At 45.3% G+C, this 27534-nt stretch overlaps 1 protein-coding gene across 1 annotated transcript; it reads left to right on the forward strand.

Annotated features, from left to right (window-relative positions):
• The first annotated feature begins 21643 nt into the window (after positions 1-21643).
• Positions 21644-24444, forward strand: FOXL3 (forkhead box L3). The gene is made up of 3 exons (XM_042864646.1): positions 21644-21750; positions 22419-22587; positions 22940-24444. The coding sequence occupies exons 1-3, from the start codon at positions 21644-21646 to the stop codon at positions 23420-23422; spliced, it is 759 nt and encodes a 252-aa protein (XP_042720580.1). The 3' UTR covers positions 23423-24444.
• Positions 24445-27534: the final 3090 nt, after the last annotated feature.

Below are 27534 nucleotides of genomic sequence, written 5' to 3' on the forward strand. Positions count from 1 at the left end.
TGTTACAACTGGTTGTAATCCTGTAAATTTTCTTCTTGCAAGCAGCAATCTTAGAATACATCTGTTCTTACATAGTTCTCTACATATATTTCCTATATACTTAAAGCTAAGAGAGGGGCTCTTCTTTATGATGAGACTTACAAACACCTTAGAAGAAGGTGTTAGCTAAGAAGCTGGGAGACTTTTCCCTTCTCCTGGGCCTCAGATTATAAACCGGGGGTGAGTTAACCACAGCTGAGCAGTGCAAACCCAAATACAGGTCAAGGTGCTTATAGAATAAGCAGCAGCAGCTGAGCTCCTGCCCTTTGTAGGGCAGAGGGAGCTGAGGATTTGGGGCTGACCCAGAGGGTGTTGCTGTGTAGAAGGGGTAATTAACTAAACAGGCCATACAGCTCAGTAAGGTTGGAGGGCCCCTTTGCATGAGGACAGCCCGTAGCAGGGGGGTCTCATGGAGCAGAGCACTCCTGCACGCCGTGCAGCAGCTCAGCACGGTGCTCCCAAAGGGCTGTCACTGTGCATTAGGTCAGTAATCCGGGAGCTAAGGAGGATTAGCACGAGGCAGTGTAACATCTCTTTAGGAGTCCTACATATCTCTCAGACAAAAAGATTTGCTCTAAGGAGATAAATAAATGTCAGAATCCAATTGGTTTGTCTCTGACTCTCAAAAACAGTGTAGCAACAGCATCCAGACAATCACAGATAGAGAAATCTGCAGTCATCTGTCAGGAGCATTCAGCACAGTAAGTATAGTATGCACAGTAAATAACAGATAAAATAGATAATACACTTCTGCAAGCGCCTAATTACAACTGCATCTGGCAGCCTCGAACAGCTTACTGTATTCTCCTGAGTGATTCAGATGAGAGCCTTGTTTTGTTTTGCTGATTTTATGTCATTTAAACATCAAAGGAAATTCACACAAATTAAAAAAAAAATGCTCCCATTGTTTGAATTAGGTATCGTTGTTGTGATCAGCGGGCAGAGCCTACAATGTATATAGAAGCTACAAGCCTGAAGGAGATTGCAGTGTAAGCAATATTGTGAAGCGTTGCACAGGAGGAGGGAATGTGGGAATTCAGCCCGAATGGTGCCTTGGGGCACTGAACTCAAAATGAACTCTTCTGTGGGCACAGAGGGAGGAGTGTCTGAAGGACGCTGTGCTCCCTGCTGTCGGGGCTGCGTGGTGCCCCAGGATCTGCTTGAGAATCATAGAATTGTTAAGGTTGGAAAAGACCCCTAGGATCCCCAAACCCAACCCCTGCCATGCCCCTAACAACATCCCCACGTGTGCCCTTTTCTGGAACACCTCCAGGGACGGTGACTCCACCACCTCCCTGGGCAGACCCTGCCATACCCTGGTGCACACAGCAGCACAGCATCCCCTTCCCATGACCTCCGCCTGCAGCCTTTCCCTGTGCCAAGGCATCTGTGGCCCTGGCTTGAAGTTTGAACCACGCCAGAGCCTTGATGACGTGCATCCTGATAGAGTGAGGTTTTTTCTGGTGCTGAATGGAGAACTGCAAAAATAATTTCCCAGAATGAGTTCAGATATCAGTTGTTCCTGTGGACTATCTGCCAGTGATTGTTTCCTGAAATATCTGTGGCTCAAGAAGGAGTAATGAACACACAGAAGGAAAATTCTTTTTGAGATGTAAATTGAGTGTCTGAGGAAAATGTTGAGTTTTGGGACAGGTTGTCACATGGAAGTTATTACCAGTGAGAAGCTGCTGGATCTTCCTGAGAATACTTTTCACACTGAGCCTGTGTGATTCATCGGTCACTTCCAGCAGGACTCAGACTGTGACCACATCAGACTCAGTTATCTGCTGGCTTCTCCATTTGCATCAGGAAAGTATTCATCCAGTGCTTGTGGGGACTGCCTGGAAAAAAAAATGATAAGCAAATGGCTTTGGTGGGTCCAAAGGCATAAAAAGCCTGAAGAGGCCAGCCCTGGTCATGGTCAACAAATGAATATAAGCAAACAGGGAGGTTATTGATTCAGCACAGCAGTACCCTTTCCTCTAATGCAAGGTCAGAGAAAAGTTTGTCCAGAGGCTGTTCAAGAGATGCTGGAATGCATGCCATCAGCTGCTCCATCTTTTTAGAGATATTAAATACTTTCCAAGGGTTTCTATTTCTGCAGCTTTGATGTAGTTGGCATGAGGAAGGAAGTGGATTTGGAACATGCTGGGGGAATGTCTGCATTTGTATCAGTGCCCTGCATGAAGACTTACGTGCTGGGAGATCAGCTCCACTCATTCAAATGAACTTCACACACGACAGCCCCCGTCCCTTGTCAGAAGCAGCATGTGTCATGCCTTGAATCCTGCTCAGACCTGGGCCTGAACCCAACAGCTTGCAGATGGAATTGGCAGATTGAGCTAAAGCAGAGCATCTCACAATTGGAGGTGTCAGATCAGAGCACTCTCCGCTTCTATGAATGTGGGAATCTGGGTCATGTCATAGCCTTGGCCATTGTAATGAATGACATTAGGTTCCCTACATAAATTCTTCTGCCACCTCTTCTGGAAAGGAGCTCGCTGATTGATAGACATATGTACAAAACCACCTACGTGCGTTAGTTGACCCTGACATAACTTCAAAATACATCCCAGGGTGACTTAAGACAGATCCTACCCAAAAGACAGGCAATTTAAAATCTCATCCCTCCAACTCCTGGTGCTGTACCAATGCCACCGGTGGAGGTGGCACAAACACAGAGCTCTGTGCCCACAGCGCACACTGCAGCACCTGGCTGCCTGCACAGGTGCCATCAATTACACAAGAACTGCAATCCCCATGCATATTGTGAGCCCTCGTGCCCAGCTAAGTGACAAATGAAAGTTAAAGCTGTCAGCAGGATGGAAGCAATGCAGCTGTGTAAGCCCAAGTGGGGGTAAAAATATCTTAAAAAATGACAAAGGCAAGATGATGCACAACCCCTCCTTGCAGCTGCTGAAACGTAGGCCAGGAGCACCACTCACTGTTCTGATCTCAGGCTGAGCTCTGGAAACCAGGGATAAAGACTCTTCTGAGAACTGAGCCAATCCAGAGCTGCAAATGGCTTTCCTTCCAGCATCTCCTCCTTTTTTCCTCCCGTTCCCATTTGTGCTACCTTTTGGAGTAGCACAGGGACTCTTTGCCACAGGCAGCTCTTTATAAATAGTGGAGATAAAAGGCTTTTCCTGTTGGACCACTGAGTGAGGTTCACATCATTTTCCAGATCCAATTAAAATTATTTTTGCTTCTTTTTAAACGACTTCTTCCTAACCAGTGGAGTCAGTGAGACCTTCACAGGTCAGACCCTAGGCCTGGCCCCTCCTGGCTGCCCCACCGGCAGATGAACAATCTCTGACCTCCTCACAGGTTTCTTGGGTACAAGATTATATATATTATTCTTATCATTTATCTATTCTCTAGATTGTTAGCTGCTCGCTTCACTGAATTGCACTAGATTTCCATTTGTAAAGGGTGCTTTCTTAGCCTGAATAAACTCTGAATTAAATTATTTATAAATTGAAGCATCTATAGTCCAATCTTTGCAGTGAAACAGCAGCTTCCTAAAAATGCAACAGCAGCATGTGGACCGGGCTGTTTGCAATTTCTTTATGATATTCACCTCTACAGACCCCTCCTTTTGCAACACATCCAGTAGCCATCTGTAGGAAGTTGTTAGCAGCCCCATAATGAGCCCTCCAAGTGCTTCACCCTCACTGTCCACCTGAGGGCTGTATCTGAGGACATCTGCTGCACTGTCTGTACCTGCACAGTTGAAGATGATGCCTCATTGATCTTTGCAACCAATTCTGTGGATTCCATGCCTTAAAGTTGCTGCCCCGGAAGTTGCACTTCAGCGAGTGGTTTGGACTTTCAGCATTGCTTCAGTGCAAAAGTGTTTGGAGGAGGTGGTTCTTTCATGGTGGCTATTTTACCTTTTCCCTCCCTGTGTTGGCAAGAGATGTGACAGCATTAAGGAAGCATTCAACCAGCTGAGCCTTCCTGCTTCCTCACTGCCCTTAAGGCTCTCAGCAGCTGCTAAGTGCAGGGCCAGCACGGGGAGCCTGTGGGCTGTCTGCAAGAAGCTGATGGAAACTTCCCTCTGAAGAAGCCGAGATGAGGTTAGGAAAGCTGTGTCATGGCTTGGGTGCTTGAATGTTTCCACAGGAAAAAATATTTGTTCTCATGTTCTCAAGTTCTGCTCTCCCACAGTAGGTTTATTTACCTCTTGAATAGGCAATAACAGCCATTGCACAAAGCCTCCTTGCTCAGCAGATATGATCAGTATTTTCCCATCAGAGGACCTAATCTGAAGTTAACGGACACTTTCCCAGTGGTTTCAAGTTGTTTGAATCCAGCCCAGAGCAGCTGCTGGGGGCCAAGAGGCACAGTGCTGCTGCTAACCGCCCTCCAAACAGGGATGTTAAAAATTAAAAGGGCTTAATGGCTGTACCTGCATGTCCTTTGACCTGAGCTGGTATTTGTGCTTCCTGATTAAACAGCGATGCCTCAGCTGTGTGCATGGGGCTCAGTTTTGCAACACCTGAAAACGAATGTTCCCTACCAAGCAGGGAGGCTAAGAAATGGAGAGAGAAATATATGGACCGTATGACCAGTTCTGCACAGTCTGCAAAGAGGACCAACCCAGCTGTCAGGTTACTGTGTATTTATGAAAGCCCATCACGCATCCCCACCCTGGTCACAGCTCTGCTCCCAGGTGCAGCTGGGTGTCTGGTTTTTGCTGTAAATGAAGCCACTGAGAGGCGATCACCCAGCTCACAAATCCCATCTGCTCCCACAGGTCACCTGCAGGAGCTCTCATCTTCCTGCAGCACGAATCCGGGGGCAGAATGGGAACCTCCTCTGTGTGTTTCTCAAGGCAACTGTCCCCAGACATGGTTGTTTTTTTTTCTTCTCTCTCTCTTCTGGGAAATGTGCAATGGAGAGTTGCATTTTCTCTTTCCTCTGCAACATATTCAAATTTGTGGAATGAGATTTGTGATAATTAAGATGAGAGCTGAATGCTGAGCCTTCTCCATATCCCCCGGGGTTTTCCTGGGAACAAGATGGATTGCCCAGTGTGTTTCAAGCAAAAAAATGAAGAATGAATAAATAAATTTGTGAATAACAGCATGCCTCATTTTGCCTATCTCCTAGAGAGAGAGGAAGCTGATTCCTTAAGTATCAGGAATGTGCTCATTATGCAAAAATGGCAGAGCAGATGTACATATTCATAATAAGTATATTAAAAATCTCATTTTAGCTCTTTAGAAAACAAGTGCAAATGCAAAATTGGGTGCAATTATACTTCTCGTCCCACCTACGGTGCGCTTTCATCTGGATGTGTGTTGGAGCTGGTTGTGTGGCAGCGTGGCATTTCCTGTGAGTGAAACAGCACATTACCGAAACTCATAGTGTACAACACTTCACGGCAAAGCTGATCCAAGGCCTGCTGAAAAGGCTCGTGCTGAGTTCAGCTTTGCATTCAGACGAGGGCTGGTCTCTGTGCAGCACTAAGTGTGTTCACAGCCACAGAAAGGAGTGGAGGATACAGCGATGGTGGGGCCATTCATCACAGCTGTCGTTTAATCAAGCTAACACGATGAACTGATAATTGAATGTCCTTGCAATGACTGCCCCCAGCCAGAGCCTTGGGAAGGTCCCCTTCCACACAGAGAAATAAATCGGATGAGGAGTCTGCTGTGGGCAAAGAGATTAATCTTGGGCATCAGTGTGAACTGTAGTGGGAATAAATGCTGCTCGTGGACTCTTGGTCTGTGCCTGTGTGCTGGTTAGCTGCAAATCTGTGTTCAGGGCTTTGGTGAGATGGCATAAACTGCAGACAGGTTGGTGCTGCAGGTTCCCACGTGGAACACAGACACATCACGTGTTATCTGAAGGCAGGACTTTTTCCACATCTCTTTTGCCGTATCAATAATAATGATCTTACTTTTTCCCTGTCAAGCAAAAAAATTAATGATTACATCTGTAGTTCTGCTGTTCTTCAAATAAGAGCACCATCGCTTGAGAGCTGGAATGTCTTTAATTTTTTAACAACATGGAGTTAAAAGCTAAACACTGACAAAATAAAACTCCTCACTGTCAGTAGTGCAAAATTCAGCATTTGTATCTCTAATTTTATTTCTGAAACAAATGTTGAAACCAGGGTGATGGGCAGTGGTGAGACCTCCAGGCACAGTGGGAATGCTAGTTATTATCTGAAGAGAGGGATGGGTGTTAAAGTATGCCAGGGTTATCATCAGTACATCCAGGAAGAACACAGGTCTGTGTCGGTTGCAATCATTAGCAGAGCAACCCGTGAGGAGCAGAAAGAAAGCCTCTGATTCTCAGCCTGTAAGGAAGGATTCTCTCCTTCTGTAAGGAAGACATTTGCAAGTGCTTTCATCCTTCCCAGCTTACAAGAGGAAAAGTTGTCTGCTTCCCAAGATTTAGTGAGCAACGCTTTGGAATACTGTTATGGACATACAGGCAGTTTAACGAACTTGGTGCCAGTGGAAAGTCACCTCTTCCAAACTGAAAGAAAATATGGCTTAAGTAGCAGAAGATCTAATATTCTGACTGACTGAGGAATACAAGAGTCCTCTCACAGCACTGGGAGGCTGACATGGATCAGGACCTCTGAGTTATTTAATGGCATTCCACTGTACCCCATAAGGTGTCTAACAGCTTGAATCAAGCTGATGCATGGTTTCTACTAGGTGTGCTGGGCCAAATTTGAATCTCTCTTGATTTTCACACTGACACAAAAAGAGGAGGAATTTGTCAGCAGGGACGGAGCCCGATGGCAGATGCCTGAAATGGACTGCGGTGTTTTGTGAAAGGTGAAGGAGAAGAGAGCACAGCAGAAATTGGGGTTGGTTTTTCTCTCCAATCTATTCCCGATTTCCTTAGTTAGAGGGAAATGAAGGAAAAACTCAAATAGGGAGCGAGACATTCAGCTGAACAAAAAGCAAGGTGAACTGCACTTCCAATTGTAGCTCCTATATGAAGACAAAAAGAACTTTCCGAAATAACTAAACATTGCATGATATCCACTATTAGGGCTGGACATTGCCAGAGGAGAGCATGAAATTAGGAAGGCAAAGACAGGGAGAGAGGGTTGCTTACAGTTGCCTTTTAAATTTATTTCCTTAAAGATCGTTACAATTACCACAAGAAATATGCTGAAAAGGAGAAGTCTGTGGGCAGGAGCAGCAATGAATGAGGACGATATGCCACAAGAAGGAAGAAGAGTAATTCTAGGAGTAAGCAGCTACTTTTAGAAAACACCATCTGTCCTGAATATGAGTTGGCCATATATTGTGACTCAGAAGGCTTTTTCCACTATGTTCCCAGCTCTGCCTTTATTAAGTGTTGAAAACCTTCATTGGTTCAGCTACGGCCACATCCCATGGTCAATGTGTAGCCCCATGTGGAGCCACGGGACCGGGCAGTTCAAGGAACTCCCAGTTCCAGGATTCATCTCAACTCCTCCTGTGATCTCACGATCTCACTGCAGTTCTTTTAACCCAATGGGACCACCTGTATAAACCTGCCTTGGGAAGTGCGTGGGTTAACCTGTTCTCGCTTGCTGATGCACGCAGAAGACAAAGCAATACGGAAACACTGGGAAGGATCGTCACAGGAGATGCTAAAAACCTCATATTGCTTAAAATAGAAGTTGGCAGGGCACGTGTACCAGAGCTCAGATCGTACAGGGAACAACTCTGTCATGGGTTTGGGATGTCTGTCTGACATATGGAGAAAAACAAACATTTTTAGATAGCAGAAGGAAAACACATTGATCAGCAGCTTTGCCATTTAGACTCAGTCTCCTAATTATCCCCAAACATTGGAGGTGGGAAGTTGCCTTTTGAAATATGTTATTCTGCATCAAAGATTGTTTTCTTCAGGGCTTTCTGTGATATCAGTGGGAAATCAGAAAATGAGAGCAAAAACAATTAATAGATATAAACATCAGTGGGGCTGGAAAACAAGCCAAATTGAATCCCTTGACGGGATGAGGCAGGCTTTCATCACAAAAGTCCAAGGCATCTCCTGAAAGATGAAGAACTGAGCAGAGAAGGGAAAAAAGCCAAGTCCGATTGCGGATTATGTGGGAACTCTTTGGCAGAGAGTGTCCCCAAATGGCCTTGTTGGGGAGAGAGACTTTTTTCTTTTCATTCCCCTCAGAAAGCCTGCTCTTTGGGTAATAAAGCTGTGTTGGGTAGAAAGATCAGCAGGAACACCCCATAGAAATAGTTGTCCTGGATCCATCCAGCAATGGACCCCTGCACTGCTCCAGTGCCACAGGGGACATTATCACTGCGTTCAAAGGAGACTCATTGCCATGCTCCCCAAACCAGCAGCATAGGGGGACAAGAGAGCCCAAGAGGGATGAACCAAGTCACAACCTCTCCTACAGTTAATTCTGAGTTAGCACAGTTTTTAATAGCATCCTTTACTCAAGATCACGAGGGGGAAAAACGCATCCATCTGCAGAAAATGAAATGAGGAGAAAACGCTGATTCAGACTGGAAAATAAAGCAGCAGGTGCTCATTCCCAGCACTGGGGACAGCAGCGACTTTGCCCGCAGGTTGCTGAGCGTGGTGCAGCCCATCCGGGATGTGAGGCCTGATGATTCACTGTGTTGCAACTCCAGCGGTTTCCGTGAATTTCCTCCTGATTTCTTGTGCCATTCGTGAGATGGCGAGTTAGTTTCCATTTCTATCTGTCGTCCCAGCTAGTCCTGCACTGGAAGTTTGATGGCGAGCAGCGCCTTCACACAGAAGTGCCATTTCAAGAGGACAGTCAGTGCAGAAGCCTTCTTTCTGTTAAATACTGGAAGTTACAACACAGTCTTGCATTGGGCAAGTGAAATGAGTGAGCTCAGATCCCAACACCAGCTGGAAACTCTGAGACTGGCTGCTTGGGTGAGCTGGAGGCCACCAGTTTGGACGTCCGTGGAAATTTCCCTCTATCAGCCACCCACTCTTATCTCCTCTCTGCAGAACAGGAAGATGAGCGCACAGCATCCACCCACCATGGAGATGTGGACAGGGCCGTATCACACGCACACGTTTTGTTACTATATGTGTACTGCTCACCCCCTCATCCAATCTCCCCCCCAGGAGCCATGCAGAACCACAACCTGCCACAGCCTGCTCTCCAACACCAGTGTGCAGAGCAAATTATACACTTCAGCATGGGCAGAAAGAGGGAGGGAAGCTTCAGGGAGTCGGGCTGTTCTCAATTAGCAGTTATCTCCAGCAGCTTATCTGATTAATGGCTGCACCTCACACTGTGCCTGGGTAATAGGTGCAGGGAAGGTGCTTTAAAAGTGCTTTGCTCCTAATTACTGTGGAGACTGACACAGTGGGTATCTCTTGTTAGAGTAAACATCTTCCAGTCCTTCCCCTCTCTCTGCTCAGATCTATGCACATAGTAATGCTGGGCCTGTGCTGACAGCACAGGTGGGAGCACGGCAGGTACAGGAGCCAAAAGGAACCTGAGCAAAGCTGTGCTGCCCATCCGCACTAAGCTCCTCACATCTTCAAGGCCTCTCTCATCCCTATGTGTATCAACAGGTCTTTGGGGTTGGGTTAGGCTTAGGACACACTGGTGCAACCAGCAGACATTTCTGAAGAACTGGTTTCAGCAGTGTGGGACTGGCACATCGGGAGGAGATGAGAATGACCGAGCAGCTCCTTTGCTTCAGGCATGTTGGATAATGATAGTCACCAAGTCAACAAGGATTTGGTGATCTTTTTGTAAAATTAGCTCTAAAAACACCAAAGCCATGGCTGTACTGCAAAGGAATGCAACAACATTTCCCAATCACGGCTGAATTATATGAAAATTACAAGCAATATTGTGGCTATCTGAGAGACTCTGGCTTTCCTCTCCTTTTCAAGAGGTTTGCATAATTTCACACTCTCTGCAAAGTAAAGAAAGATTTTAAAGTACACTTACCTTGTGAAAATACCAACTCTTCTTTAGAACTGAGCACTGGTGAATTATGAATGAAGGTACACAGAGTTGAAAGCTCCTGCTTATACATTTTTAAAAGTAGCCTTTAGCTTCTGATAATACTCTGAAAAACCAACTGGACTGGAGCTTACAGTCCATGGCAAAAACCACCACGATCCCTGATCTGAAGAATCCTGGCTGCCTCAGTAAGGTTACACAGGGTGCTGTCTCCCTTGCAGCCTGGAGGAGAGGCCAGCAGCTCAAAATAATAATAGCAAAAACAATGATAATGATAATGACGATGATGATGATTATATTAATAATAATCCACACTTCCAGCTGTGCAGATCTTATTTCGGCTCTTTGCTAGGCGGGATGGTTGTTGGTGTGGAGGTGTCTGGCCCCACTAAGGCACCTCTGTGAGCAAGAGATTTGTCCTGGGCACAGACCCTGACATGGCACAGCTGTGCCCTGCCCATGCATTTTACTTTCATAGGACTCATCATCGTCCTGTTGGGTGACAAGATGCCCTACCTGCAGGACCAGCTGGACCCACTCAAGCACTCACGGCGGTAGCATCCTTCCAGTCCCAGGCTTTGCCTCATTCAAACTACCCAAAATGAATTTTCATGAACCAGAGACTTCTTTGGCCCGTTCTCCTGGGACACATAGGGATGGTTGGAGTCCAGTCTGATTTTTGCACTGGCAGAAAATGTTTAACATTTTCATAGCTATACAGACGTGGAGGTACCAGCCAAACTCATGTGAGAGTTTGATGTGAGAAGAGAGCTGCTTTCCACACAGAGACTGGATACCTCTCCCTTTCCCATGGCTCTGTCAGCTTCAGTATCTCCACCTAATATTAGGATTGTGATGTTGCTAGGATATATGCTGCCGAAAAACAAATCTCCCTTTTATTTTCCATAACCTTTCCCGCTCTGGCTTTGCAGTTGTATATCTTCCACTCACATTCATTTTGAGAACCAAATGATTTCCAGTTTGTGTTGGCTGCTGCCCATCATACACACTCTCTTTCTCTTGTAGTCTATGTTTCTTCTTTCACTCTCCTGGTGCCTTTGTTCCATCATGAATCAAAAGGTGGCTCACATCAAATTGCTCCCCTCTGCCTCAAATAGATTTCTCTGCGTGAGTTTTCACCTATTAAGGATTGCCAATAGGAGTTTCTTCCACGTTTTCTTTTCTTCATACTTCTTTTCAATCAGTTTCACTTGACACTGGTCAGCTCGGTCCGATATCTCCTTTGCAGCACAGCACAGACACTACTGGCATTGTTCAGTACAAATTTGCAGTCAGGAATTTGTGGTTCTGAGCTGTAAATACTGAAAACCATTAAACCAGCTTTCTTACTCAGTTCTGTGATATTTCCCAGTCTGACCTCTGAAATGCGGTGCATTTCCTGGCACAGACTGCTGGGTTAAAAAATAAAGATAATGGCCTAGGAATAAACTTAACGTGCAGAGTAGTTCAAGGCACAATACAGTGCACTGCACCAGGTTATAGAAAATATGCATATATTGCCATGGATCTGGCCTTCGTCCCAACAGTTAAGAGAATTAGCAGCACTGCAGCGTTCCACTTCTCTGACATCGGCGATACGCCTTCCTGCAAATGCAATTAGAAACTTCTGCCCAGAAAAAGTCGGAGAGCCCCCAGTCACAGCAAGCTGGTTTTATTCTCAAATTTTTTATCAGACTGCACCATCTAGAGGGCAGCAGCAACATCACCCAGCCCCGCGCTCAGCCTCCCCTTGGAGCACCCATGCTGCACAGATGTTTCCACATCCCACCCTATAGGAAACGTTTCTGTGTCCCCAGTGCCTCCTCACTGCAGCTGGAGCTGCTCTGCAGAAACATATGCTGCTGCAAATGTTTTTCTGGCGCTGTGTAAATGCTGTGAAAGTGCACCAAAGCAAGGAGCTGTGCGCTCTTCATTGCAGGAGGAAATATTCCCTGCCTCATTAGCATCAGGCAGCTCTTAAGGATCTTTGGTAGCGTGGTCAACCCTTAACCAACAATAAGCATTTATACTATATGCCATGTGCAGCCCTCTCTCTTGTTTTCTTCCCTTTGCTTCCTTTTTAAAAACGACTGACCATTTGTTGTTTAAAATGACTGAATATTGCTGGTTTGTTGCTTTAACTGAGAGCTGTGAGGTGCTGCACAGCTGTGGGAGGAACTGCTGGGTAACGGAACCATGCAGACAGCATCTTGGGTCTGTCCTCAGGGGATTAAAGGAAATTGTCATCCCAGGCAAGGAGCAGCAGCTGACCCTGTAGAAATACGTAGCAAGGCATGGCTGCAGAGGGAACCACTCCTCTTCCCAGTCTACCGCATCCTGGGTTCTCCTCTCAGTCAAACCAGCAGGAGTCTGGTCTCCCAGATAAGCAGGGGTAAATCAACAGGAAGCCCTCTGCTGCCCAGAGCAGAGTGGAGGGTTTGCAGTCCTTCCCTTTGCCTGGTCTCAGTGAACCAACAGATCCTGGCTCTCCTCTGGGATCACCCTGGTGCCGTGCTCCAGGATGCAGCTGAGCCCCAGCTGGGGCATTTCATTGTGAAAATGCACTTTGTCATTGCAATTCCAAGTCAAAATGCTGGGGGTGGCCTCATGTAAGGCAAGTGTGTTCATTATCTGCTCAGGATTAGTGTCTCCAGGATTGACAAGTCATTACTTCCTTCTGAGTATTGAACAATATAATTGGTTCTGCCCCTTTGAATCATGTTAAATAACCCTGAATGGAAAATCACTCATAAATGCCACGTTCTGCCTCCCACAGGACCTGTGGATTGCCTTCCCCAGTGCAGACAGAGAGGAGCAGATGTGAAGCTCCAAGGTCCATCCCAGCAACCCCTCATTCCTGTTCCAGCATCTCGCCTCCCATCTCTTCTCCCATCATGGCACAGCTCATCCCACTGAGCACTCTCCAACAGGGAAGCTGATGCCACAGCACAGAAATGTGATGCAAAATCATTTTGTATGGGTGTTCTTACACCAAAGCCTCCATTCCTAGACACCCCTAGGAAGTTTGGAGGTTTCCCAGTCTACCCCTTATCTGGCAACAGGTCAGATACATTTGTGAGATCCAGATGGCCTCAAAGCCCTTGCCCTGTCCTGAAGAAATCTGGGGACATCCCTTAAAACCTGCAAACAGTTGCTCTCCTTTACTTCTAAAAACAGATTCAATTCCAAATTGGCCAAATCAGATATGAACATGTAGGGTTTGGAGCCAGGCGACAAGCTTTAGATCCAGGCTCCAGCAACCAAAAATAACCTTGGGATACAATCTTCCCAACTCCCAGTTTTAATCAAGAACATGTCCATCCCCACCCGTCTTCCAGGGGAAGGAATCTAAATACATCTCCAGCTTTCTGCTTGGTGCTGTTCAACCCCATACCAAACAAACAGACATAAATAGTCGCAGTGACGTTTTTTAGAAGAAATTTTCCCCACAAAAGCTAGCAAGAGATACAGAGGCCTTCAGCCATAAAAAGGACAGAGATGAATGCTGCATGCTTCAAATTTACAGTCACTGGGATCCAAAATTTCTATATTGTTCTATTTCAAAACGCGAATATGAACTCCTTACTCAGATAGCCCTCCCACGATACTGGTGCCTGATTTTGATTTATTAGGCTAAATGGACAGAAAGAAGTGTTGTCTCCCCAGACACAGTTATTGCAGAATGCTCAGAATGTGTGACCTGTAAAACCTCCATGCTCAAGTTTCTCAGCCTATGCGATGCACTGCCAGCAGATAGCTCTGCAGTACTTGCCAGAATAGGATTCTCGACTTACTTAAGTGATCATATGGCTACGTTGCATCCTGCTTCCTAGAAAATATAGCTCCGTCTTGATTCTGATTGGGAAACTTTGTCAGTGCTAGTGCATGTCTCTATATCTGAGTGACTTTCAAGATTGTTTCTGGTTTGCTCCTGCAGCGTAAATTGCCTTTAGCAGCTCAGAGCCCATCAGGTAGGTGCCACTTCAAGCCTTTGCCAAGGATGCCAAAAAAATAACGCTGAGCGTCACCAGGCCCAGCTTTGTCAGCAAACACTGTGCTTGTTTGCTGTCTGCGGTGGAAAAGGCAGCTGACATGGGAGGATGCTTCTACTGCTGATCTCTGCTGGTTTTTTTTAGCACATGCAGTGTGGTTTGGTTGGGACATGAAGCAGAATAACCGCCACTCTTGTATCACTGCTTCCTTTCAGATCAGTGCTGGGTGTTGGGCTATAGGAGCACCTGCTTTGAGGGCCAGGTGAGGATCAAAGCACGGAAATTCCTTTTTGTGGTTGTGCCTCTTTTTTTCCAAATGGCCTTGCATTGGAGAGAAAAGAAAGAAAGGAAGTACATTAATTGGTTAAGACTGACGGAAAGCTGCAGAGAAAGAATGGCTGAAATCATCCTGGTGTCTCACCTGCACCACTGATCACTCCGTCATGGACCGCAGTCTACATCACAGCTCCTGCTGGAGGTCATTATAACAGCAGGGTCTGCAATCCCAGATGGACTCATGGCATGTCCATTGCAACCAGTATTTCTGAATCCCGAAGTCCTGAGAGTTATTTGTAAGAACTGATGAACAACTTGGAAAATAGGCAAGAGGCAAAAGAAAAATAAACTGTGCTCACAAATAGTCATCAATGGAGAGGTAAGTTGTAAATAACAGTCCATCCTCTTATGTATCCAGTCTAACAGGCAGCTGCAGAAGCCAGTTAGAAAATGCACGTGATTTGACTCTCACATAGCATAGCACAATCTTCAGTTTTCAATCAAAACATGGTAAACTGAGAATTTATTTCCATACACCTGAAAGCACTGTGGCCTGATGAATGAGAAGGATTCATTCCATTCAATGCCCAGTGTCTCAGAGCTGTCATTTGGTTAAGTTCTGCTCACAAGAGGAAGGACCTTCCCACTGAGCATAAGGAAAGAGGAAAGTTTCTGGTGCTACAATTGGGCTACGGACGCTTTGAAATCCCAAAGGCGTTTCAAAATGATCAAACTGAAATGTTGATAAAGAAAGGTTCTCTGAGGTCAAAAATCCATGGGAGGAAGCAAAATCAGAGCTGGTGGTTTTTTTTTCTTTTAGCTATCTATACATTGTTTTTAACACAATCAATTCAAACAAAATGCGACTTTGCCAACGGATTGTCATTAATTTCCCACCTTCCTACCAACAACAGAGCCAGAGACAGTAGCTTGGCACTCCAAATATTTTCACCTGGAACTGCACCGATGGTGAGAAAGCACTTCAGGAGACAGAGATCAAAGCTTATTTCTCTTTAGACTCCACTGCAAGCATCAGGAAGCCTCTCACAAGATGAAAAGGCTGGGAAAGCAAGAAGGGAGCTTACACCTCTTTAAGGAGCTATCAGCAGAAACCTCAAAACGCAGTGTTAGCCAATGGCCCTCCACTGAGACTCTCTTTCATGTGATAGATTGCCAAATACTCCAAGGATGATAAATGCTGAACTTTGAATGATTATTCTAACTCAGAGGAAGAAAAGAAGGCTTATGTCTGGCATTGTGGGAAATGTAATCAGATGTCCCTGACACATTAGCAGTCAAGTGTTTGTCCTGGAATGAAAGAGAGTAGTTTAACTGGGATTATCAAAATATATTTACTTTTTTTTTTTTTCTTTCAGGATTAAGGAAAGAAAAACCTTGATGACTGAACGTGCTTACAGGGAAAAAGACTTTGAATCATATCTGAGAGTTAGGAGGGATGCGTTTTCTATGGGAAAAAAAGAAATCATATTGATCACGGACAAATATTATCACCATTATCACCATTTGGCAACAGAGATGTAGGAGAGAGTTTACAAGGCATGATCCCATTTTAAAGATGGGCTTTGGAGAAAACTGGAATGTTCTAGAAGTTTTATGCAGCCACAGGTTACACCTTATGGAGAAATTAGAAAATACCTGAAGGAATAGATAGCTGGACAACCCCTGGCTGCCATCCCCTTCTCCAGCTACAGCATTAAGACCCAGGTTCCAGTTACTCATCTCCTGCCAGTTTGATCTGCATGGCTCCAGGATTCTTCATGCAGCTCCCAGAGAATTTATGCACATCTTCCAAGAAGCTGGCAACCTGCATTGCCATGTTGTTGTTACTTTTGCTCTTACAAGGCCACGTGCATTCAGCCAATTATGGCAAAACCTGTTTGCATCTTCCTGCAGAAAGCCTTGCATTTGTCCATTTTGCAGCACCACATAATAAAAAATCGTGGATTCTGACTCCAAGCTGTATGCAAGGCTGATGGGAGAGCTGACTTTGAACCAGTTTGAATTTGCTGTCTCATGGAGCTGTTAAGTGCTTGTGCAACCCCCAGAAAGCCCCTTAAACAAAGAGACATGTGGTAGAGAACAGAAAACATCACACAGTGGCCAGCCCCTAGGTGGCTACCAAACCCTTAAACATTGCCATTTGTGGCTGGGTAAAATGAGACTGTTCTGTCCTTTGGATTTACGAGCGCACGAGAGATCCATGGCCTATGGAATATTTAAGAGACATCTTTGACATCCTCTGGCATACCAGTAGTAAACTTCATCTCAGCTGGGAATTAGCTTCTTCTCCTCAGCACTGCTCCTCTGTGCCTGGCTGACTGTTGTCCTTTATCCTCTGCAGTAATGACGATGGCTGAAAATGAATGTGTGGGACAACTGGTGCCAGTTTCCTCAATTTAGCAGCACATGGACATTTGTGTGGAAGTGTGAGCCAAGATGTTTGTGTTCATTCCCATCGTTCTCTCGATAAAATGATTTTATAAATAATCAGGCCTTAATTGTGTGATTCCAGTTAATGCAGAGGGGAGTTAATTAACATCTGGAACAAGTTTCCTGGCCTGAGCTATTAGCTGTGTCTGGTGCAGAATTCAAACAACGCATGAAGTGAGGCCTATAGCCAAATGATTTTGTACATAGCTGAAATGAGAAATGACCAAAGATGGATGAGCTATGGCAGCTGTGCCAAGAGAATGTCCATTTTTGGTAAGCAAGTGTAGGCTGTGTCAAGGCGTGAGCGTCGTGCCAGTGCGAGAGGTGCACCGTGCTGCAAAGAATAGGCATCACCTCGTGATTTATCCCTTCTGCTAATCCTCCAGTTCTCCCCTCTTGTCTCCAAAAGTCTCATGGATCAGTGAGTCTTTCACAGCTGAGGGAGGAACAAAGCTGCCAGCATGAAGGCCAGGTCTCCCGTGCAGCCTTGCTCATCCTCACTGTGCTTTATCCCATCTATCTGCAGAGTCAAAGAGGTGGATTTTATTTTGTGTCACTGAGAAGGAGAATACCAAACCATGAACAGTCAAAATCTGAACATCTCTTGTGTATCAAATACAGAAATTCCAATGCAGCCTTTTAAGCAGCATCATCTCTCCTACAGAGATGTGCTGGTCAAAGTGGGGATGGAGTATCTCTGGTATGGGGTATTGTGAAATCTTTTTAGGTAAACCCAACCCATTCTGATCAACCTGGAAATACATTTTAAGAAAAAAATATTTTTTAGATCTTTTATTCTTCTGCCTTTCGTTTCTGCTTTTAAGCAGAACATAAGTCCACAAAAAATTCAACAACTTCATATAATAAACAGCTACAACTTGCAATTTGCTTACCATTTCTCTCCATTACCTTTAAAACCATGACCCTATGGGAGAAAAGGAGCAAATAACACAAGCAGTGCTGATTCCTGTAATGGCACTCACAGCTGACCCACTCTGTGATCAGCCCCTCCAGGAAGCCAGCACTTCATGCATCATCTCCTCCAAGCATGGCAACTGATGTGGGGCATCTTGGCTGCACACAGGACATCACAGGACCATGGGAAGCCCTCAGGTTGGATGGAATTCCTGACAGTATTGCTTTTTTGACCAAAAGTCCCAAACCAGAAGCAGGTATGACAAAGAGCTTTTCACTCTTTAAACAGTTCTGTTCTTAGTTTTTGCTATGAAAAGACACTCAACATCCCCAGGAATAGATTTTCACATTTATCTTGTGAATCTCTGCATCTACCTAAGGCAGAAATAATATATCTGAGCTAGTTTAGATAGCTGCTCTCTTATTACCAATGCTAATGTGATGAATTGTCAGCCGAGGATTCTTATCCATATTCCTGTTTGGTAGAAACCTATGTTGTGTTTTATGCACGCCAGTTTCCAGTGCTGCAGCTAGAAAGCATGCAGATGAAGAATGCTTCTCCAAATAATTCTCTCTCTAGTAATCATAAACAATCCTTGCTGAGCCCTAGCAGAAAATTGCAAACTGTGGTGCAAACTGTATTTCCATGAAGTTCTATTCAGTCACATGAAGGACAAGGAGAAAGGAGAACAAGTCAGCAGATGAACATGGGTGAAATGGAGAGCAGTGTAGGAAACGGGGGTGTGCAGAGTGGCACGACTCGGCTCTTCCTAGAAGTGGTCACCACTGAGTTGAGTGTCAGAGCTCTTCTTTGGGCTGTCAGGTGCCACCACAACCACAGCCCCAGCCGAGTCCACGGGAATCTCCTCCTCATCCCATAGCAGAGTGACTTGCAGAGTTATGACCGCTGCCTTAATTGCCACATCCTCTTCTTTCTTTGCAAGACTTATGGATTTGGCACTCCAAAGGAAGCAGTTTTCTGGTGATATAGTATAGCACTGATTAATCCAAGAGGCTGCTGAAGGCCACCATGCTTCCATTGAAATGAAGATGTCTGGGATAAAACCCTGCACTGCAGCTAGCTCTGGGGCCCACTTCAGAGGTAAAACAAGGGAAGGTGTGATGCTGGGCAATGCCCAGTGAGAGGCATGGGACGGCAGCATGCATTCCTAGACATTGAGGTACCCACTGTTACACTAAGCAGCTAAAATGAAGGGTAAATCAGCCCTCTTTGATTTACGGCCAGCCCGCATTCCATGCACAATTTTTGTAATCTGTATCATAATTACAAAAATTGCAGATAACTTTTTAATATCGACATTAAAAAGAAAAAAAGAAATAGGCAAATCATCCACTGTGTTTTTATTACCGATTTACGAGCTCAAATCAAATGGTTTACGGCTTTGTGTTTTGAAAATATACAGCACAAGGAAACCCTAGCCTGGCAAAATTATGCTTTTATGGTAACGACAGCGATGAGTTACAGTTCTTCTAGTTAAACTATAACGGCCACACAGATGCTGGGAAAAAGCTTTCGTACAACGTTTCGCCACCGTAAGCACAGCACCTGCCAGCACAACCACGGCGCCCAGAAGAGCACGTTGGCAATTCTTTATGAGTATTATTCTCAAGGAGTGTAATTGGACCATAAACATTCTCTTGGGAATAAAACATCAGTCTGCAGGCTTTAAAAAAATACACAGATTGTGTCTGTAGCCATTGTGCCCTGCTCCACCCCCCTCGGTGTTGCTCCTGAGATGCTCTCCAGAGGCACCAGCACTGGTTCCCATGGCACATCAAAGCCATTTGCTGGACGTAGAGCCACAGAGCAGTCTCTGAGGCACAAAGTTAGCCAAAAGGTTTTCTTCCACAGCAAAGGATGAGGCAGATGATGGCCATGAGCTGCGGCACAGGACAGGCTAACTGTTACGGTGGTGCACGTTACAGATGTGCCAGGCAGGGGTGAGCTGACTGCACTCACTAAGCTAAGAACAGGCAGAAAAGGAGGTACATCACATTACTGAAAGAATGACATTGCTTTCATTTGCTGTCACTCCCTTTACAGAAAAGTTCCCCTGCTACACACTCCTGCTAAGTACGTGAAGGTTTTGGTCCAAATGCACAGCCTGACTTTCTCACCAAAGCAAGTGTCATGGAGTATCTAAGAGTTTAATGAAGGGTACCAACAGGCTGTATAAAACAAGAGCAGCTACCCCAGCACTCCTTTTCAAAGGTTATTATAAATCAGAAACCACAATCCTTGTGTCATGGGAATGTCAGAGAGGTAAAACCACCCCCAAGTGAAGAACCACTGCTACAAATCCACGTGGATGTGTGTTCGTCTCGAGGAGGGCTGCTACACTGCAAGAAAACCTTCCCGAGTCCACAGCCCACCAGTTTCTTTATTTAAATCTTTTCAGTCCATCTGGACAGAGTATGAATGAAGATCAGACATTGCATATTTCGTTCTTCATCACTGAACCTGCTCCATCTTACTCAGTATTAAAGCCCTGCTTGTGCCTTGGGCAGCAGTCGCTGACCCTTTGTATTAAGACCTTCTCTGCAGTGCATGCTTCATGCATATGCCCACTGATGTATTTTAAAGTGAAGGCAATTTTTTGTTTTGGATTTCTCTGCTTGGCCTCGTCTTCCTCAGAAAGCACCTCTTCTATCTATTTTTTCATGCCATATATTTCTCCCTACTCCCCGCTGTATTGCGTTGTTGCGTTCCACAGAAAAAGCTTTCTTATGTCTATCTTTGCCAAAACCCCAGGAGCCCCTTAAACGTCGCTTTGAAGGGCTCTTTATCATTTGGTTGAATTTTCCTCTAATTGTATCCTTTAACTCCAACAGGGGTTTGGGGACATACTTTGTATGAAGGATGCTATAGAAAACACAGTTGCATTGCTAGTGGTTCTGCCTTTATGTTTCGATCCGCACAGCTCTCTGCACACCAATTTGCTTTCTCTTTTCCAATACCCGTTTTCTCCCAGGACAGAGCTGTCTTCAAATAATTTAATTATCATGTGGCATACACCTTCTTAGCCCCCTCTGAAACGGCGTGTGATGTCTTCAGTTTACATCACTTGTTGGAAAACACTCCAAAGCATTGAAAAACTATTAAATTGTTACAGTATTGGATGCCAACACACAGGGCTATTAGTCTAATTCATCCTTCAGATCAAAGCCCACACAGGCAGCTCTCCTGCCTACAGCTATTTTCCTTTTACTTTCCTGCTTGACAGTAGTCCCTCGTATCCCTCTGTTCTCCTCTCTTTGAACATACACATTTTCCTTTAGTCACGGAAATATAATTTATGTCCATTATACCGCATTATAGACTGCAGATCGGGACGAGCGCAAGGATCGCCTGCTCATCGTACGTCCAGTTTCCAGAAATAAATAAAAAGGAAGGCACCCCTCTTTGCTGGGGGGAGAGAAAAGCCAAAGGGGGAGGACTGGGGGGCCGCAGCGGGACTCTGCTCTCAAAGTTGAATTTCCAAGCAGGGACCTTGAAGCACGATTTATTAGCAGCATGCTGTTTGCTTTTGTCACGTTGGGATGTGGCGGGGGAAGCAGTGGCCCCACTCCAACCCAGACCACCCAGCGAGCTGCTGGCTACCGGCAGGCACAGCCCAGTGCAATGGGTCACCCCAACTCTGCAGCTCCAGCCTGGCTCTGCAGCCCCATTGGAGGTGAGAGCAGCAATAACAGCAACACCCCCTTCACCCCCCCTGCATCCCCCCAGAATAAAAAATAAAATAATTATATCCTAATAGACGGGCTGTCTGGGACGAGAGAATTGCAAAAACAGTCCCCACCCCAACAGGGAGAGTGTGTGTGTGTGTGTGTGTGTGTGTGTGTGTGTGTGTGTGTGTGTGTATGGAGGAGAGGGAGAGTGAGGAGGGGGGAGAGAGGGAACGAGGCAGACAGAGGGGAGGGAAGAAGGGAGGAGGGAGCCCACGCTCTGAGAAACATCACTCCATCTCTCTCACTCCACAGGAGCTGAGCAAGGAGCAGAACGATGTTTGACAACACGCAGTACCCCTATAACTGCTTTAATTATGATGGTGATGATTACCCTACCTGTAGTTCTGACGAAGAAAAGAAATTCACCAGACCGGCATATAGGTAAGAGGAAGTTTCCCCAAGTCCCCCAGCCCTGGGGAGGGTTACTGAGCTGTGGGATGGTGAGATCAGAGCGTGTGGGGCAGTGGGGCTCCTCATCCCAGGTGTGCGTGGTGGGGTTGGGGCCATGGTGGGCACATTTCCCCCTTCCTGTGCTTGAAGTGCTCAAGGTTTGTTTTGTCTCCTGTGGGGTCACAGTGCTGAGCCACCAAAGCTCAAAGGGTCTCCACTGACCTCCGGGAGCCCTGGGAGAAGGGGATTGAGATGTGCAGCATGCCAGCAGGGGAGTGGGATGCAGATAGTGCCCAGTGTGGTAGGGAGAAGTGTGGTGGGTGCTGTTAGGGCAGCTGAGGTCCATGTCTCGAGCAGGCAAGGCTCTGGTGAGGGGTTTCTCTGCAGCCTTTTGTCTCACAGAAACTTTTCTGATGGGGTTCAGGAGGTGGGTGATCTTCCTTTAATCCTCAGGGACTCAGTTGCCTGGAATTGCTGCCTGCTTCTCGAGCTGGTTACTGCAGTGACTGCTCTCAGGACTCATCCTGGGACATCTCGGGTCACTGTGCAGAAAAGAAGAACTTTTGGTAGCAGAATCATGGGCAAACACATACCTGTGTGGTCCTAATAACAGTGTAGGGGTGAGGAGATGGTGTAACTGCAGTTTTCCTTTTTTTCAGCTACATTGCCTTAATTGCAATGGCCATCCAGCAAAGTCCTTCAAATAAAGTCACCCTCTCTGGAATTTATGACTTCATAATGAAGAAATTTCCTTACTACAGATCAAATCAAAGAGCCTGGCAGAACTCCATCCGGCATAACTTATCACTAAACAGTTGTTTTGTAAAGGTAAGACCCGTAACTGTGCATTTACACACAAAACGTGTGCATGGCTAAAAAAATTATTCAGGAATAGTCCCATCACTAGGAAGGAAGGAAAACGAACAGCTGAGCCACAAATCACTTAAATCTCCCTAGGCTGTCAATTGCAGAGATAAAGAGTATATCCCCGTCTGATGCCTGCTAATAGATAACAAACAGAAGAGGCTGGAGCTTGCATCCTAGTCATATAATGAAACAGAATAGGCTTAGAAGTCTTGTCATATGTGTTTACACCATTCTTGAATGTAAATGAATGCAGATGTTTAGCAGCAACATCTGTAACACATACAAATACTGAACTGCCTTTAAATAAATACAGGTTCCCAGAACAGAAGGGAATGAGAAGGGGAAAGGAAACTATTGGAGCTTTGCAACGGGATGCGAATCCATGCTGGATCTCTTTGAAAATGGGAATTACCGGAGAAGGCGGAGGAGGAGGAACATGAAAAAGGAACATAAAGAGCAAATATCAAGCAGAGGGAAAGGGTCTTCGTCCCCTGATACATCTCCTACGGACTCTGCTTTAAACAGCACTTCCTCTTCTGAAAGCATACATGAAAGGATTGGCTCAGAACCAAGACTACTGGAGCCCCATGGGTTTGCTCCAAACAGCACAGCCAGCAGGCAGAGCCTGAGCAGTTCCTCCTTAGCAAAATCGGATTCTGAAATAAAATTCAGCATCGATTACATTCTTTCAGCCCCCGACCCTTTGCCTGTCTTGAGATCTCAATATAATATGCAAGAAAACAAATATCACCTACTGGAGGCCCAGCAGATCAATCTCCAGCTCTGGACAATGTGAAGTTATTCATCCACGGTAACAAAGTCTGGGTTGCAGTGCAGGCTGACATCACTGCCATCAGCTGTCCGCCTCCTCCTCCTGAACAACATTCAGAAGGTGTTTTCCCTTCTCTGTCTGTACCCAAAGAGCTGTGCTGGGCTTGAAGTACAGATAACTGTCACCAGTATCAGTTTTTGCCACGCTGAAATTCATCGTACCCTGACTTTGTTTTCTGAACTATCACGGACACCATCCACCACCACAGAGTTTCCTTTTCCAAGCAGGATCTGACAGAACAGACTCACTCCACACCCAGTGCTTTCTTAGAGAAAAAGCGAATTTGATTCCACTTTCACTGGTGGAAATTTGGGTTAATTCCTCTGAAATTTATGGCTCAGCTCTTGAGCAGATCCACAACGGCGTAATTCTGTTGATCTATACTGGCTAAGAATGTAATGGGGTGGGGGTGAGGATTTGTTTTCTTAAAATGAATCACAGGAAATCAATCTGTCTTCTCTGAATTTTGATTTTAGCATCACATCCCAAACTGTTGTGTACTATGCAGCTTTAATTCATTGTTATTTTGTAAATATAGCTATTAATATGTGTTTAAAGTATATTTTTGTTGATGTTCAGAGCAGAATTGTTCAAAGTGTAGAAGCTGTGTTCAGGCTAAGCACATGAAGGCTGGTTGTGAGGCTGTTGAATACTGGCAGACACCAATAGATGATGTGACAGAGGCATAGGGTCTCCTCATGCCTTGATTTAAAAACAGAAATTCCCCTCTCCCTCATACTACCAGCAAATGTCTCCAGATGCTGCAGGAAAGCGCTTAGCAGCATTTTGTCTAGCGAGTACGAAGGGAGACCTGGGGTTGCAAGAAGCTGCATTCTGTGTCAGCCACAGCCAGAATCCCACTTATCTGCTCTGAGACAAGTTGTATATTCCTACTAAAAAGATTTCTATCGATCCTTCTTGCTAGCAATTGACAAAGTGGTACCTGATGGGATTTCAGGAAGGCTGGTGAGCTGAACCGTGCACAGAGAGCCACGGTAGCTCCTGATCTCCATTCCTAATGAAAACCATTCCAGCACCATTTACACACTGTGGGATGTTTCAGAACAGAACCTGAAGGACAACGCTGAACTCTACATGGCATTTAGGAACTTGTTCTTATGTAAGTCGTCCATAAGAAATCATTTCCTGGTACCAAATGGCAGCATCAGCAGAGATGCCACAAAGCTTTGGTTTTGGCAACCAGAAACATGGCCTAAGGAAGGCAAAAAAGCAGACAAGGATTCTGGTGGTTTTCAGCAGTTATGTAGAGAGACAAAGTTATCTTTGCAACATGAACAAAATGAAGGTGTACGAGATAAGACTGAGCAAATTGTTCCAGAGGTATGCTCAGGCATGACTTGAATTTTTATGCAGAAGCTTTGACATTTCACTAAGTTATTTTACACTGTGTCTAATATATATTGTACATTTATACTATAAATTCTTATATATTGTTATTGAGAAAGGGAGCGATATCACTGCACTTAAATGTTGTAAAAATGCATGATGCATGTAGCCGTGCTGCTGGAAGTCCTGCCGCATGCTCACAATTCACCACCTGCAGTATTTCACACCGATTGGTAATAAATGCTTGGTTGTTTTGTTTTTTGTTTTTTGGAAAAGTAGACAACTTGCTGTCTTCAGCCGCTGCCATGGCACACCAAAGTCTTTGCTTCTTCAAAAAAAGGCCAAATGGAAAATCGTGTCAAAGTCTCATTGCTGCATGTCTTCTGAACTTCCAAGGCGTGACTTCTTGTGACCAAACCGTGCCTCCAAAGGGAGCTCTCAGTCCCCTGTGAATCCACACTTGACCTTGGCTGCTATCTGAACACACAGCATGTAGGGTTAGACTGGCCCATGCGCTGTGTTCACCAATGTTGGAAAATCTCTAGGATCACAGGTAGATGGACTGTCATCTGAAGAGAGGTGAGACGTTGTTCCCTTGGCACACGTGGCAGTACGGAGGTGTGGGAAGTGTGCCCTCATGGGTACTTCAGTGTCTGCATGCACTCCATGGTGGTACGTGTGCTTCCTCCCCACAGCTATGTATTCACTCTTTACACTCATCTCTTTTCCTGGATTGTTTTAAACGTGGCAGTGCTGCTGCTTGGCTGATAGTTATCCTAGACATCAGCACTGCATTCGAAATATCTCTTTTATTGCCATGACGTGTGCAAATGTTTCTTACTATTTGTTCTTTGTTCCTGCTTTTAGCCAAGGGTAAATGACAGCAAAAGTTCCTACCGAGCACACGTCTCACCCAGAGGAGCACAGAGTGCTGCCCAATGGAGGAACTGTTATGGCTGCTAAGCAATGCAGCATAAATGCATTAGGAAAGGCAGAAATGTACCCATGGAGATCCAACACCATTTACAATAAGATGAATTAATATTCACAAATAGCCATTTCCTCTGCTCACAGTAAAGTACCTGCTAGGAGAGACTGTCTTACTTGAATTTCTCTAACATATAATCAAAGAAATTTGTGTACCAATAGGTGTTAACATTTGTTTTGCAAAGGATATCAATCATATTTCAAAAAATGAAGGGACATATTTCAATTTACCCACTGTATTATATTCTGACGACTCCAGAAAGGTTTCCAGCACTTAAAGTGAATGGCATTTAATATAGAACAACATCACAGGGGTGAGGGCTAGACGTGACCTTATTCAAATGTCGTAGCCATTACAAAGCCATTCCCGATGTAATTATAATTAAATACTTTATGCCTTTCTTGCAAATCCTCTGATCGATCATTGATATTAACATTAATATTGTATTACCCCCGAGCAAATGTCTCCCACACAAGTGTTATGGATCACCAGGTTTCCATTAACAAAGTTGTGAGCTATTGCCATATGCCGGTCGTGGATAAATTTACGTAAATTACCTTTTCTTGAGGAAGAGGGGAAAAAGTCTAGGATTTTTTTCTTTTTATCCCTGCACTCTGAGCCTGGTGCTATTTCTTCAGCTCCATTTACAGCCCGTCAGCAACTTCTATACAGCCATCACCAGAGAAAAATCTGATAGGAACATCCCTCTTTGCTGGGTGAGGGTAGGGGTCTGCACACCACTGATGCCATCACTGGGATGGTTGTGCACAGCAGACAACATGAGCAGAGGTAGTGGTGTGGGACTGAACTCCTCATTTTCAGGGGTCTTCTTAGCTGCAAATGGAAACTCAGGAGCCTTGGATTTCCTAACCCTAAAAGATGTGCTTCCCTCAGGGGCTGATGCTGGCTGTCTCAAGGCTGGAGCTGCCTGGAAGGGGAAAGCAAGCCTCTTGTCCTGTGCTTTTAGGGTCATGAATACCTTTGCAAAGGGAAAGGTGAGAGTTTTCTGTCTGGGTATAAGCTAAGTTCAGCCTCACTGAGGGACCCCAGGTATTTATTTATCCTTTTAAAGGAAGACTTCCCATGATAAATCAAAGATTTTGATGCAACTATGGCAGGTTACTCTGCAGCAACTTGACTTCCAAAGACTCAGTTTCCTGGGCTGTGTGCAAATCTTTGCACACCCATGAACTTTGGTTCAATTACTTTTGGAATTGAAACAGCAAGTGTGAAAATGAACACTGCATTTTGTGCCCAACATCCTCTACATGCACAGTCTGCCAAAATGTGTCATCTCCAAGGCAGCATCCTTCAAGCAACAAATAGTCCTTCCACTTTATTCTGCCTCAGCATCCAGCTTCTTTCTCCAGAACATGGCTGCTGCTTGCACTGCAAGGCACAAAGAGCCTCCTGCATACCCTCTGTCTCTCTTCTACTGGGAACGTCCTTCACATCGCACGTCAGGTCATTAAATTAAAGATCTGGGTAGGTCCAAGCCCTACTGAACATTGGAATTTTTTTACCCAGAGAGCTAACATAAAATAACAAAGTAAGCTGTGCTCCCTCCCACCCTATTACAATAGTTGGAGGCAGATCCAACTGTGAGAATTTTGCCTGAGAAAGAACTGCAGGATTTCTCCCACTGTGAAATCCAGCTGTTAATTCAAACAGAAGGGATGGACCTGACCAGATAGGCCAGCTGGCTTGTTTCCATCCCAAAGTCCATTCTGCTCCACAAGTT

This window comes from Lagopus leucura, unplaced genomic scaffold (genome assembly GCF_019238085.1).
Source record: "Lagopus leucura isolate 7727_CA_CO unplaced genomic scaffold, USGS_WTPT01 Super-Scaffold_760, whole genome shotgun sequence".
Taxonomy (NCBI): domain Eukaryota; kingdom Metazoa; phylum Chordata; class Aves; order Galliformes; family Phasianidae; genus Lagopus; species Lagopus leucura.

Coding starts and splice junctions, on each gene's coding strand:
- FOXL3 (XM_042864646.1), top strand. CDS start 21,644: ATGTTTGACAACACGCAGTACCCCTATAACTGCTTTAATTATGATGGT. Junction 21,751..22,418: donor TTCACCAGACCGGCATATAG/GTAAGAGGAAGT, acceptor CCTTTTTTTCAG/CTACATTGCCTTAATTGCAA. Junction 22,588..22,939: donor TAAACAGTTGTTTTGTAAAG/GTAAGACCCGTA, acceptor AAATAAATACAG/GTTCCCAGAACAGAAGGGAA.